This window comes from Felis catus, chromosome C1, assembly GCF_018350175.1.
Source record: "Felis catus isolate Fca126 chromosome C1, F.catus_Fca126_mat1.0, whole genome shotgun sequence".
In the NCBI taxonomy this organism is placed as follows: domain Eukaryota; kingdom Metazoa; phylum Chordata; class Mammalia; order Carnivora; family Felidae; genus Felis; species Felis catus.
Genome location: NC_058375.1, coordinates 98130962 through 98145619, shown reverse-complemented (window position 1 = coordinate 98145619; position 14658 = coordinate 98130962). Strand labels below are relative to the sequence as shown.

General features: G+C 33.5%; 1 protein-coding gene and 1 pseudogene across 6 annotated transcripts in view; one reads left to right on the top strand and one right to left on the bottom strand.

The window, feature by feature from the left end:
- The window catches only part of SYCP1 (synaptonemal complex protein 1), a 118968-nt gene that overhangs the window by 42224 nt on the left and 62086 nt on the right, over nt 1–14658 (bottom strand). For 5 of the 6 annotated variants that reach the window (XM_023259021.2, XM_045033317.1, XM_023259019.2 and 2 more), the window contains 6 exons: nt 13151–13213; nt 10631–10693; nt 10407–10469; nt 2079–2195; nt 1549–1659; nt 187–279 (listed from right to left, as the gene is read on the bottom strand). In XM_023259021.2, coding sequence (XP_023114789.1) covers nt 187–279; nt 1549–1659; nt 2079–2195; nt 10407–10469; nt 10631–10693; nt 13151–13213 — 510 coding nt within the window. The remainder of the gene's footprint in view (nt 1–186; nt 280–1548; nt 1660–2078; nt 2196–10406; nt 10470–10630; nt 10694–13150; nt 13214–14658) is intronic. The other variant, XM_023259020.2, reaches the window with a different exon arrangement.
- On the top strand, nt 7230–7739 carry LOC105260840 (annotated as a pseudogene).

The following is a 14658-nucleotide window of genomic DNA, read 5'->3' as shown; positions in this document are numbered from 1 at the left end:
CACTCCACCATTTCAGAATATAAATTGGAAAACCACTTAACTATCAAACCCATAAGATCTTTTTCAAAATGTAAGATTCTTTGATTCCATAGCTCTAAAATTATGGCTTTATTTAATATATTACTCTTTACCACCAGCCATGCTGATATGAAAATTGGCATTAGTACTATTTGCTCTGTAACTCACCAAAGATGCCTTCATTGATGACTGTTCTTGTTCTTTGCTTTTATAAAGTCCTAATTCTGCGTCTCTTTCTTCAACTATTTTATCATATTGGTGCTATATTAAACAGAGAAAATATTTTAGGTGTATCAGAACACAAATAGGTCATGTTTTATTAATGGTGGTATTCTTAAGCATTTAATATTTGTTAGACAATGTCTAGGAATTCAGTGATATATATCTGAGTTTTTTCCTAACTTTTCAAGTCTTTTTTATTCATATAATGTAATCAATGAAACATAAAAAAACAGTCTTGAAAATAATCTAACATAAGAGCAGCAAAAAATTCTTTTTAATTAGAAATGTTGAATGTCATAATTTAAAAACTAAGGTAGGAATGCCAGGACCTCTTAGAAAAGTCACTGATTCCAGATCTGGGAATACAGGATGAGTCTTGAGCATTTGTCACAATAGAAAGCAAAAAAGCTGTCAGAAATTAAGGTCAAAAGGACTGGCCAGTGAGTTTGAAGAGCCTCCCGCTGGCCAAAAGATAAACAATTTGAGCATCAAGGATTATACTGGATTGAGATATATAAAATATACTTAAATCTATGAGTTCGCAATATTTTAAAGTTAAGCTCCACGCCCAGCGTGGAACCCAATATGAGACCTGAACTCACGAACCTAAGCTGAGATCGTGAGTAGGATGCTTAATTGACTGAACCACCCAGGCACCCCGAGTTCCCAATATTTTTATGAATTTTGTTAATACTTATTACTTAAATATTTTTAATTCTTGTTGGTTACCTCATAACAATGTTATATTTCACCAACAATTTTTAACATGGATAGATAGATAGATATAGCCTACCTCCTCTCCAAATCTTGAAGGGAATAAAGGTAAATTCCCCTAAAAGAATGACTACTTTTAGAACGTTACTTTTAGAACAAAAAATACAGCATACTCACAAACACAACAAACATGAAGTCTTTCATCTATTTATACCACTGATAAAAATTTGTTTATCCTAATATGTGTTAGCCATATAGACGATATAAATATTTACCAGATACATATCCTGGGGATGTACTTAAATAAATAGAAGGTGGCTATAAGAGACTACTAGGAAAATTCAGAAGAAAAGTGATTACTTCCATACATCACAGATGACAAAGAGAGATTCTACCAAGGAAGTGACACCCGAACTCAGCTTTGTGTAGTTAAGACCCAAACTGTGAGAAATGAGAGATCAAGAATATTCTAGCTGTAATAAGACATTCTTGCATAGTTTTCTGACATATCAGAATGTTATCTTGATTTCATCATTTTATTCATAAATATGGCTCCAATTAATAGTTTTCAATACACAAAAAGGGAAGAGTTACCTTATGTTTTTCCATAAGTGCTACCATTTCAGCTATTTTATGTTGACATCGCTTATCAATTTGTTTCTGTAATTTTACTGCTTCATCAGCTATTACTTTTGCTTTCTCAACCTATCAAATAAAGTGATTCTTAAAATTAATGCACAAAAAACAAATTTAACTTAAATCCAAAGACCATACACACTACTTACATAAAATGCAGAAATCAAACACAAGGATATTAGGAAAGCCAAGCAGAAAATGCATTACTGTTTTGGTTTATTTTAGGGTGTTCTATCAAGTAAGATGACAATATAACACTGTAATGTTATAACCTTTTAATGTTATAATCTTAGTCTTGGCAAAATATACTACTCAGTACTCAAATACTTACAATAAAAAGATATTTTTAAGCTTCATAGAAACTGTCTCATATAAATTTATTAAATATTTTAAAAATCATAATTTAAAAATAAGAATTGCTTTTCTCTTAAAGTGCTAATAAAAATATAGTTTTAAGATAACAAATTTTCAAACATAGTTTTTCCTACCTCTTCCAAAAGATTTTCTTCTGATATCGTTTTGTCTTTAATTTCTTTTTGATAGATGTCAGTCATTTCTTTAAATTTTTGTTTGGCAACTTCTAGTTCTAACTCTAATTTATTGACCTTTAAGCAAAGAAAATAACATGAACATTAGTAAATGCTGTGGATTACTTAAAAATATTCTGTATTCATTTTGGGGTTTTGTGAATCTTAAAAGATTACTTATTCATTGCAATTGTGGTTAGATCATTTTCTTGCATTTTTTATACGGTGAGATGTGCTTTATTTTTGACAAAATCTATCTTCTCCCCCGAAGTATGTATGTAGTCTTAGCAAGTAATGTTTTAAAAGCAACCATATATATTTTTTAATCCATTCCTCAGCAATATTTATTTAGTCTCAGGTTTAGGTTTATTATAGTAAATACTCCATTTGGATAGAACATCCATGTGACTCAAAGAAAAGTCTGCTCTTTTACCAAAACAAAACAAACAGCTTTACTGAGGTACAACTGATACACATAAAAAAAAACTACACATAATGTATACAATTTGATAAATTTAGACATATGCATATACCGTAAAACCACCACGATTCAGATGATAAGACATAATGTATCACCTCCAAAAGTTTCCTGCTATCCCTTTGTTTTTTGCCATTAAGAACATTTTAACGTGAGATCCTCTTAAATGAATAAGTTCACAATACAGTATTGTTGACTGTAGGTACCATGCTGTACCATCTGCTGCTGTACAGCTGATCTTAGAACTAACTTATCCTACATAATGGAAACTTTATACAAATTGAGGAACTCTCCATTTCCCCCTACCCCTTGCCCATTCTAATCTCTGCTTCTGTGAATCTGACTCATGCCTCAAAAAAGTGGAATCATGCAGCATCTGTCCTTTTGTGACTGGCTTTTGTTGCTGAATTGGAAGTGTTCTTTATATTCTGAATACTAGATCATTACCAAGTATATGACTGGCTAATATTCTCTCTATCCCGTGGGTTGCCTTTCACTCTTTTGGCACTGCCCTTTGATACATTCAATAAAATTTCTACCAACATCCCAACTATCTTTTTGTCAGAAAATACAGAAGCTGATCCTAAAGTTTATATGGAATTATTAGGGACCCTGAATAGCCAAAACAATCTTGAAAAAGAATGATGTTGGAGGACACATACTCATTAATAATTTATAATAAAACTTATTGCAAAGCTACAATAATTAAAACAGCGTGATATTGACATAAGATAACATACAGATCAAGGCAATAGAATTGGGAGTCCAGAAATAAGGCCATATAGATATGGTCAATTTGTAATTTATTTTCAACAAGAGTAACATGACAATTCAATGGGGAAAGAATACTCTAACAAATGTTACTGAGACAACTGCTATTCACAAAGAAAGAAATAAATCTGGACACTTAACCTCGGATCATAAAAAAAAAAAAAAACTCAAAACAGATTAAAGATTTAACTGTAATAGCTAAAACTATAAAACTCTTAGAAGAAAATAGGAGCTAACATTCATGGATCTGGCAGTGGATTCCTAGATAGGATACTAAAAGCATAAGCAAATGAGAAAAATAGATTTCATGAAAGACATAGTCTTAAAGAGATTTTCTATAAAGAATTAATATCTCTGATTTCTATTATTTTCATATATTTTGTACAAAAATGTACTGAGTTGTGTAGACATGATTCAAACACAGAAATTATCAAAAGAAAGAGAAACCTGAATTAGCATATCCACCCTCCAGAGTCACTTATTACTTTAGAGCTGAATTAGAAATGAAGAGTAGGTATATGGCAGGGACAGGAATTGGGGAAGGGAGGTATAAGTAATTTAACAATGAATCAGACCGTATACTGTACTCAAGAATCAACCAACTTTAAGATGGAATAGTATCAATATTGATAAATACTTCTGAGTGCCTCTCTTCATTGGTTTGCCCCTTCTGCCCCTCAAATGTAACAAATATCCTTAATATTCATTTTCCTTGCTCTTCTTTATAGTTCTACTGTATATTTATCTACCAATATTTCAGAGTTGTTTTTGAACTTTATGTAAATGTATGTTTATTTTTCTTTCTTGCATTTTTTTATTCATCAGTATATTTCAGATACTTATGTGTGTAAATACACTTCCTTCATTTTCACTGCCAAACGCTGTTCCATTGTATGAGTGTACTGTAGTGCTTGGTGATGAGAAAGAATGAAATCCAGTCATTTGCAACAACATGGATGGAACTGGAAGCCATTGTGCTAAGAAATATGTCAGAGAAAGACAGATACCATGTTTTCACTCATATGTGGAACTTGAGAAGCTTAACAGAAGACCATGGGGAAAGGGAAGGGGAAAAATAGTTTCAGAGAGGGAGGCACACCCATAAGAGACTCTTAAATACAGAGAACAAACTAAAGATTGATAAGGGGGATGGGAGAGAAGGGAAAATGGGAGATGGGCATTGAGGAGGGCACTTGTTGGATGAGCACTGGGTGTTGTATGTAAGTGATAAATCACAGGAATCTATCCCCAAAACCAAGAACACACTGTATACGTTGTATGTTAGCTACCTGACAATAAATTATATTTTTAAAAAAATGAGTGCAGGGGCGCCTGGGTGGCTCAGTCGGTTGAGTGTCCGACTTCGGCTCAGGTCATGATCTCACGGTCCATGAGTTCGAGACCCGCGTCGGGCTCTGTGCTGACAGCTTGGAACCTAGAGCCTGCTTCGGATTCTGTGTCTCCCTCTCTCTCTGCCCCTCCCCCGCTCACACTCTGTCTCTCTCTCATAAATAAACATTAAAAAAATTTTTTAATAAAAAATTAAAAAAATGAGTGCAGAATTTTGTCAGATGCTTTTTCTGCAATCACTGAAATGATTATATTGTTCTCTTTTATTACTTGATACAGGAAATTACACTGATAGTTTCAAATTTTAAACTACCTTCTCAAGATAAACCTTCACTCGTTCAATGTAAGATAGTTTTCATTACAAGGTTAAATTTACTATTATATTAAGGATTTTATACATATATATTTTTTAATGTTATTTTTGAGGGAGAGAGACAGAGAACAAATGGGAAAGGCAGAGAGAGAGAGAGGGAGACACAGAATCCGAAGCAGGCTCCACGATTCAAACTGTCAACACAGAGCCTGACGCGGGGCTCAAACTCATGAGCAGTGAGATCATGACCTGAGTCGAAGTCGGACGCTTAACTAACTGGGCCTCCCAGGCGCCCTTATACCTATGTTTTTAAGGGATAGCGAAAAAATAAAAGATATTCTTGTAATGTCTTTGCCAGGATTCGGTATCAAAAAAACTAGTTGGGAATTGTTCCCCTTCTATTTTTAGGAAGAGTTCATAGAAGGCTGATATTATTTAAAAAGAAATTTTTGAATATACAGTTTTACATTACTTTCAGGTGTACAACAAAGTCATTCAGTGTCTCTATACATTATGCTACACACTCACCACAACTGTAGCTACCATTTGTCATCACACAATACTATTAACAATAGTATTACTATGTTCCTATGCTGTACCTTTAATTCCCATGACTTACTCATTCCATAACTAGGAAGCTGTATCTCCTACTCCCTAACACCCATTTTGCCCATCCCCCAAGACGGGTATTATTTCTTCCTGAAGCATTTGTTAGAATTCTCCAGTGAGATCTTCCAGATCTGGATATTTCTCTAGGAAATTTTTTATGACGAATTCAGTATCGCTGATATATGGTTCTTTAGATTTTCTGTTTCATCTTGTGTCCGTTCTAGTAAATTAGGTTTTCCAAATTTTCCCATGTCATCTAAGTTTCAAATTTATTGGCATATAATTGTCCATGACATTCCCTTATTATCTTTCCAATATTTATAATATTTATATTAATGCCCTATTTCATTCTTACCTTTAGTGAGTTTTATTATTTTTGTGATCAATCCTGCTAAGGGATTATCAATTTTAGTAATATTTTCAAAGAATCAACTTTTGACTTCATTGATTTTTTTCATTTTTTTTTTCTCTTTGTCTCTCTTCTGTTTCTTTGATCTCTCTTCTTTACTATTTCCTTTTGTCTACTTTCTTTCGGTTTAATTTGCTCACCTTTTCTCAGTTTCTGAATAAAAACGTGAGTCATTTCTTTTCTAAAACAAACATTGTTTATAAATTTCCTTCCAAACCTGCCAAATGCATGCCACAAATTTTGACATGCTGTATTTCTATCATTATTCAGTTTAAAATCATTTCTAACTTTTCTTGTGATTTCTTCTTTGGCCTATGACTTATTAGTGTGATATTTAATTTCTAAATATTCAGACTTCTCTAGGTATCTTAAGGTTACTTATTTCTAACTTAATTCTATTGTAGTTAAAGAATATACTTTGTAAAACTTCAATCTTTTTAAACATATGGAGACTTGTTTTATAGCCCAGCATATGGTCTTCCTTGGTAAACATTCTATGTGTCTACAAAATAATTCACAGCTTAACTATAGTGTTCTATAAATGCAAATTAAGTCAAGGTAGTAAATGGTGTTGTTCAGAATTTCTACATTCTTACCAATTTTTTTACTAGTTGTATCAATTGCTAAAAGAGGTGTATTATAATTCATTTTAGTTTAAGTTTTTGCTTCATGTATTTTGAAGCTCTGTTATAAAATACAAACATACTCATGATTGTTACATCTTCCTGATACATTAATGCCTTTATCACTGTGAAATGCCCCTCTGGATCTCTGATAATACTTTTATCTTAATCTATTTTGTGTGTTATTAAAACAATCACTCCAGTTTTCCTATTCTTACTGTTTTGCATGGTATACAATGTATCTTTTTCATCTTTATTTTCAACTTCCTTGTATCTTTACATTAAATAAAGTATGTCTCTTATAGGTAGCATATAGTTTGGTCTCAATTTTTTATCCAGACTAAATCTCTGCCTGTCTTTCTTTTTATTATTTAGTCCATTGATATTTAAGGTAATTATTGATATGCTTGATTCAGATGTATCATTTTGCTCTTTGCCTTCATGTCATCTCTTTTTTTGTTCTGCTCCTCTTTTGGATTTATCAAAATTTTTTAGTATTCCACTTTTTTGGCTTTTGGCTGGGAGGAGATGAAGGTGCAACTGTCTTTGGTGGTCCCAAATCCAGATTCATCCAACATCAACTGCTGTCACCATGCCAATAAAGTTTGATCCCAATGAGATGAAAGTTGTATACCTGATGGGCAATGGTAGAGAAGTTGGTGCCACATCTGTCCTAGCCCCGAAGATCAGCCCCCTACGTCTGTCTCCAAAAAAGGTTTGTGATGATATCACCAAGGCAACTGGTGATTGGAAGGGTCTGAGGATTACAGTGAAACTGACCATTCAGAACAGACAGGCCCAGATTGAAGTAGTACCTTCTGCCTCTGACCTGGTTATCAAAGCCATCAAGAAACTGCCAAGAGACAGAAAGCAGCAGAAAAATATTAAGCACATTGGAAACATCACTTTTGATGAGACTGGCAACAAAGTCAGACAGATGTGGCACCGATCTTTGCTAGAGAACTCTCTGGAACCATTAAAGAGATCTTGGGGACTGACTGCCCAATCTGCGGGCTGCAATGTTGATGGCTGACACTCTCATGACATCAATAGTGAGCAGTGGGGCTAAGCTGGTGAAGAACTGTAAATAAAAATATTTCAATAAAGGATCATTTGACAACCAATGGAAAAATTTTTTTCTTCATTCCATTTTTCTATTGGCTTTTCACTGTTTCTTTCCATTATTTTACAGTGACTGCTCTAGAGAGAATATGTATCACTAACTTATAGTCTACACAAGGACTTAATAGTGTACTACTTCATGTATCATGTAAAAATCCTACAACAAAATAGTTGTATTTACCTTCCTGCCCTTTGAGCCATGGTTGTCATATATCTTATGCACTGTACATAGAATTTTTTTATAGAAGCCGAATACACATTTTAAAAATTAAAAAAAAGAAAAATATATAGCCTTTTGTATTCATTTACATATTTACTGTTTCTAGTACTTTTCATTCCTTCCATTGATTCAAGTTTTCATCTGATGTCATTTTCCTTCAGACAGAAAAAAATTCCTTCAGCAGATCTTTAACGATTAGTACAACTCTCAATGTCCTTATTTTTGCTGCATACAGAATTCTGGCTTGATGGTTTATTTCTGGCACCACTTTACAGATGTCATTCCTTTGTCATCCAGCCTTCACTGTCCTAATGCAAGGTCAGCCCTTATTTGTGTCATTGTTTCCCCATATGCAATATGATGTTCTTCTCTGGCTGCTTTTAAGTTTCTATTTTGGGTTTTAGCACTTTGACTAAGATACACCTGCCTAGGTATCATTTTCTGTTTATCTTCCTCTGGATTTGATAAAAGCCACAGATCTACAAGTTTCTGTTTTTTATTAAATGTGGGAAATTTTTCAGAAATCCTTCAAATAACCTTCTTTTGACCTATTTTCTCTCTACCCTCTTCTTAGGGTCTCCAACTACACACTTAAAACCACTTGATATTGTCCCGCAGGCCACTGAAGTACCATTCCTTTTTTTATTTTCTTCTCCATCTTTCTTCTGTGCTTCTCTGATCATTTCTATTGATCCAGCTTCAAGTTCACTGACACTCTCTTCATCCATTTTCAATCTACTACTAGGACACTTGAAGTTTAAGATATTTTACTTTTCAGTTTTAGAATCTCCATGTGATTCTTTTTTAAAGTTTCCATTTATTCATGGAGATTCCCCATTTGTTATTTCATTAGAATCATACTCTCCATCTTTGAACACAATTAAAATAGCTACATAAATGATCTTATCTGCTAATTCCATCATCTAGGTCATCTTAGAGTGATTTCCTATTGACTTATTTTTATACTGCTAATGGTTATCTGTGTCATCTTCAGTTTAGGGCTACTATAAGTAATGCTGCTATGAAGATTTTGTACATTTGTCTTGATTCTACCTACAGAAGGCTGATTTATAGGATATATGTATCAGTTACTTTTCTACATAATTCCAGCAGTTTGAGACTTCTTTTCATTTTTAACACAACATTTATATATTTTTAATCTCAAATAGTATTACAGGAAGGTGTAATATTTTTGCTTTCCTAGAAAAGGGCCATGTCTCAAACACTGAGAACCATTGTTTTCCATTCAAGACTCAAAAACTATTTGAGTACTGTCAGTTGTTGTTCAAAGACTTGGGCATATGATAACAAATTAGAGCTCTGACATCATGAGCTGACATTCCCTAAGTTTAATTTGTTTCTGCAAAATCAATGGTTCGCAAACTTCTTGGGCAGCCAGATAATCATATGTAGAGCGTCTATAAAATGTAGATTCCATGCAAATTGGTGCAGCCACTCTGGAAAACAGTGTGGAGGTTCCTCAGAAAATTAAAAATAGACCTACCCTATGACCCAGCAATAGCACTGCTAGGAATTTACCCAAGGGATACAGGAGTACTGATGCATAGGGGCACTTGTACCCCAATGTTTATAGCAGCACTCTCAACAATAGTCAAATTATGGAAAGAGCCTAAATGTCCATCAACTGATGAATGGATAAAGAAATTGTGGTTTATATACACAATGGAGTACTACATGGCAATGAGAAAGAATGAAATATGGCCCTTTGTAGCAACATGGATGGAACTGGAGAGTGTTATGCTAAGTGAAATAAGCCATACAGAGAAAGACAGATACCATATGTTTTCACTCTTATGTGGATACTGAGAAACTTAACAGAAACCCATGGGGGAGGGAAAGGAAAAAAAAAAAAAAAAAGAGGTTAGAATGGGAGAGAGCCAAAGCATAAGACACTGTTAAAAACTGAGAACAAACTAAGGGTTGATGGGGGGTGGGAGGGAAGGGAAGGTGAGTGATGGGTATTGAGGAGGGCACCTTTCGGGATGAGCACTGGGTGTTGTATGGAAACCAATTTGACAAAAAATTTCATATATTGAAAAAAAATAAAAAAATAAAGTTAAATTAAAAAAAAATAAAATAAAATAAAATAAAATGTAGATTCCAAGGCTCCACCCCAAAATCTACTCAATCTCAATTGTGGAGGTATGGGTAAGGAATATGAATACACACATATACCACACACGTTCATGTATTTTAAGCTGCTTATATTATTTTAATTCAGCTAAATCACAGACAAGTACTCTATTACAACTAAAAGGATTCCTGTAATCTCAAAAGATAATTTCTGAAAATAACTGCTACAATATGAAGAGTTTAAAATTCCTAAAGTTCTCATCTACTTACTAGTATTTTAAAAACAAAGAGTCCAAATACCTTTATCTCATAAATATTCAGTTGCTTGCTTTCTGCTGTACCCTTTTTTTTTAAGGCCTTATTCTGTAAAAAATTAAAATTCAGAATTACATTCAGTGATTCAATTTTGCACTGCCACTGACTTAGACTGAAATTACCAAAGGAAAGAAAAGCATTATTCTCTAAAAGTATAGTGAAAAAAATAGTTTTCCTTTAATAGTTTGATTTTGAGAATCAGTACATACCTCTTGCTGGAGTTCTTCAACACACTTGCTTTTATTTTCAACTTGTTTCCTTAAATTGTTACACTACAAATTATGAGAAATTATAATTATTTTATTCAATATTCCAGTCAAAATAAGTAATTTTAAACAAAAATATTGCATAAGGTAACAAAGAGGTCATTTCAAAAATCATGTGGTTAAGTAATTCCATTAATGTCAAAAATTATGTGATCAAGTATAAATTGTAATGAAGAAAATGTGCCTCTTGGTAAATTCTATACAGAAGGCTGAATTATATTAATTGGATTTTCAAAAGCTACAGCCAGAGATAAGATTAACTGTAATTTGTTCCCCATTATTACTCATTATTCCCCATTTCATTATTCCCCACTCATTATTCCCCATTTCTCATTCTGAGTCTCTTCTACTTGTTATATTTGGGGAAGGGAAATAATGTGATACTCTATGTTCTAGCTACATTCTAATTCCTCTTATCTAAACCACTTTTTTTTTTTTATCTCACTTTAAGAGACTATTTCACCTGAGTACACAGGCATGATTGGACCAGGAGGCATTAGGGTAAGAAATATTTGGAGAACCATAAAAGTAGCACAGATTTCTAACCAGTCCTAAGACATTACAACTTTGTAAACTGTCCTAATTTCCATCAGAATAGAAACTCCAAAGGCGGTGGGGGGGGGGGGGGGGGAACTAACCTCTCTTAGCACAAACTATTCTGTTAAATATTTTTACTGCAAAACCCACGTGCAGTCATAGTTAGCTATTATTCTAAAGCTGAGTAATACACGGCACTGTTGTTTAAAGTAACTTATTTATCTCATTTTTAACATCCCCCACCCCCAAACCGTCTACTTCGCGGAAGAAAAGTTAAAGAAAAGTGATTTTCACAGCAATTTTACTGGTATAAACATATTAGCAGGTACAACTATTTGTGTATACAATTTTTCCTTACTTCCAATTTTGACAGAAAAGCCAGCTAGATACTCTGAACAACCTTCCTGATAATTTAAAAGTAAATGGCTACAAAACAGGTAATCTGCTTACTTGAAATTATAATTTAAAGTGATAATAGTAGGTTTGGGGGTAGCACCAAAACCAGCTAAGGATGTATGTTGAAACTACCTAGGGTAAGGGAGATAGATAAAACTAAGAGCTCACTAAAGGTAAAGAATTCAATAACACAACCCCGCATAAAGCCATAAACTCAAAAGACTACCTACCCTATGAAAATGTAAACAAGAAATAAATCTGCCATACAGAAGGGTACTGTAAGAAAACTTGTCTGTCTTGATGCTAACACTTAAGTGAAAGGTATCAAAATCTTCCCTGAAATTTGTAGACATGAGGTGGCCTGATATGAGTTTATAGGCTGAATTCATGCTATCTCTATTATTTGGAAAAACTTAAAAATGGAGAATTTAATTTAAAATGGTTCCTGGTGAATAATGCTCCCAAGAAAATCTTTTGGGGAAGATCCCAACTTCAATACAAACCTCAAAGAAATCCCATAGATGAAATTCCAAAGAATCATTAAAAAACACAAAAGGATCAGCAGAAAGAACAAAAAGCAGAATCAGACCTGAAAAGACTTCAAATACTGGTATTCCTAAAAAAAACCTTCTTTATTATTGGCATTACTACAATCCAAAAATTATATACCTTACTAAAATGATAGTGGCATCAAAACTATCAACTTTGAAGTCATTTTGACTGCCCCATCTCACTCTCCCTTCTTTCTGAATAAGCTAATGAAAATTAAAATAACAAGTTTTCATTCCTTTTAAGTTTAAATAATCTCCAAATTTAGGGCTAATGAAGATAAATATATTTGGTAGGATGTCCAAAAATTCTTGAAAAGTATTTAAACTATCAAAGTTTTTGAAATCACAGTTCAATTTTAAATAAAATAATTCATGTGCATAGAAACAAAGAATTTTATTCACCAGAATTCTAGGTAGAAGAAAACAGTGTTGCTTATTAGAGGTCAGAACTTCAGAGAGTGAACTATACTTTTCCAGAGGACTACTCAACTATAAAGAAGGTCAAGTTTAGGACAAGTGTGTGGTGAGGGATAGAGAAAGGAAGAGTGAATTGGGATGGACAGCCAGGCAGTAAAAACACTTCATAACTTCACATAAAAAGACGAGAAAATTTTCTGTAGCTCCCTTGATTATAAGAATGAGAGCAAAGTCTAACAATAATGTTTAAAAGCATCTTGCCGCTCTAAAGATATCTGCAACAAATACAGCTGCTGAGAGTGTGAAATCTGGGGAAAGGGAAGAGATAACTAAAGAGGAGTTTAATGAAACTTTGCTGTTTGAAGCACTGTACAAAACTCCTGAACTAATGGCCTCTTCAAAGAAACCTGCAGTAAAAATCCAAACTTATTCCTTAAAGCCTTCAGTGGAGAATTGAGATCTCTTTCTACAAGACAGTGTAAAGACTCCTCCTAAAGAATCTAGTCATACATATATTGCTACAAAGTCTCTTTTCTCAAAAACATTTTTTGTGATTTGATACCTTGTTCTCTAATATCTTCATTTGTTTATCTTTTTTTAAAACTTCACATTCAATGCTGCGAGCCTAAAACACATTATATGACATCAGATTAAAAATGCTAACAGAATTTTCTTCTATGAGAATCTTATAGAAATGGAATTATAAAACTTAGTCTTATATTTCTACAAAAATATCCATTCTCCCAGTTTATTTCAGTATTCTTTTTTTTTTTTTAAAAAAAGAAACTGTCTTTAATGTTCATCATTCTTATCTTGGCCCAATAATCACTTTATATTTTATTAACTTCCCAGTTTACCCTGAAATTTAAAAAAAAAGTTTATTTATTTATTTTGAGGGAGAGAGAGTGCATGTGTGTGCGTATGCACACATACAAGTGGGAAAGGGGCAGACAGAGAGGGAGAAAGAATCCCAAGCAGGCTCTGCGCCATCAGCACCAACACAAGCCTCAATCTCACAAACAATGAATGAGATCATGACCCGAGCGGAAATCGAGAGTCAGACACTTAACCAACTGAGCCACCTAGGTACCCGCTACCCTGGATTTTTAACAGTTGTCTTGCATACAAATGTTTATAATTTTTTAAATATGTCTTTCACAAACATTTGTTAGATCTGAACCTTGTAACAACCCAATGATAAAGACAGGTCAGGTATTATCATCTCCATTTTAAAGATGAGAAAATAGGCTCAGATAAAGCATGCATGAAACAATATAAATGTCTAAACTAAGGCAGCAGATTGGGGGGAAAAGTGTAATGAATATCAATGCCAGGCAAATATCTGAGAACTACTTACAAACTGGATTCTTTCTGAGAAGCTGTTTCAATAGGTAAATAGAAATCCAACCATGGAAAAAGCTTAAATATGCTAACAACTTGTTTTGCATTTTGGGTTTTTTCCCTTAACTCATCACTAATATCTTGTACATTGGTAACATAAATTTAAATTCTTGGTAGAGAATTTTTATTTTAAACACTAAATTCATGTTTTACCACATCACAAACAAAAGGACTGGGGTCTTGAGCAGCCTCCGATGCAAATTTTAAAGCAGTAAATTACATAGCAAGTCTTTAGGATAAGATTAAATTGTTTTTTTCTGGTTGAACGTAGTAAATATGAAACTGAAAGTAAAAAATACGTTTTTGGAAGAAAAAAATATGGGAGAGTCTAAAGAATGGTAGAAGTCCAGCACTACCACTACTACTTCTTATTCATGACATTCAGAGTCTCAATTTCTTTTTTTTTTTTTTTAAGTTTATTTATTTATTGGGGGGAGGGGGCAGGGAGAGATGAACAAAGAGGCAGACAATCCCAAGCAGGCTCTGTGCTGCCAGCCAGAGCCTGATGCAGGGCTCAGTCTCACAAACTGTGAGATCATGACCTGAGCCGAAGTCAAGAATCAGACGCATAACCAGACTGAGCCACCCAGGTGCTCTCAGAGGCTTGATTTCTTAATTCATCAAAAGAGGACAAAAGTAAGTTCCAGTTAACTAAGATAACATATATAG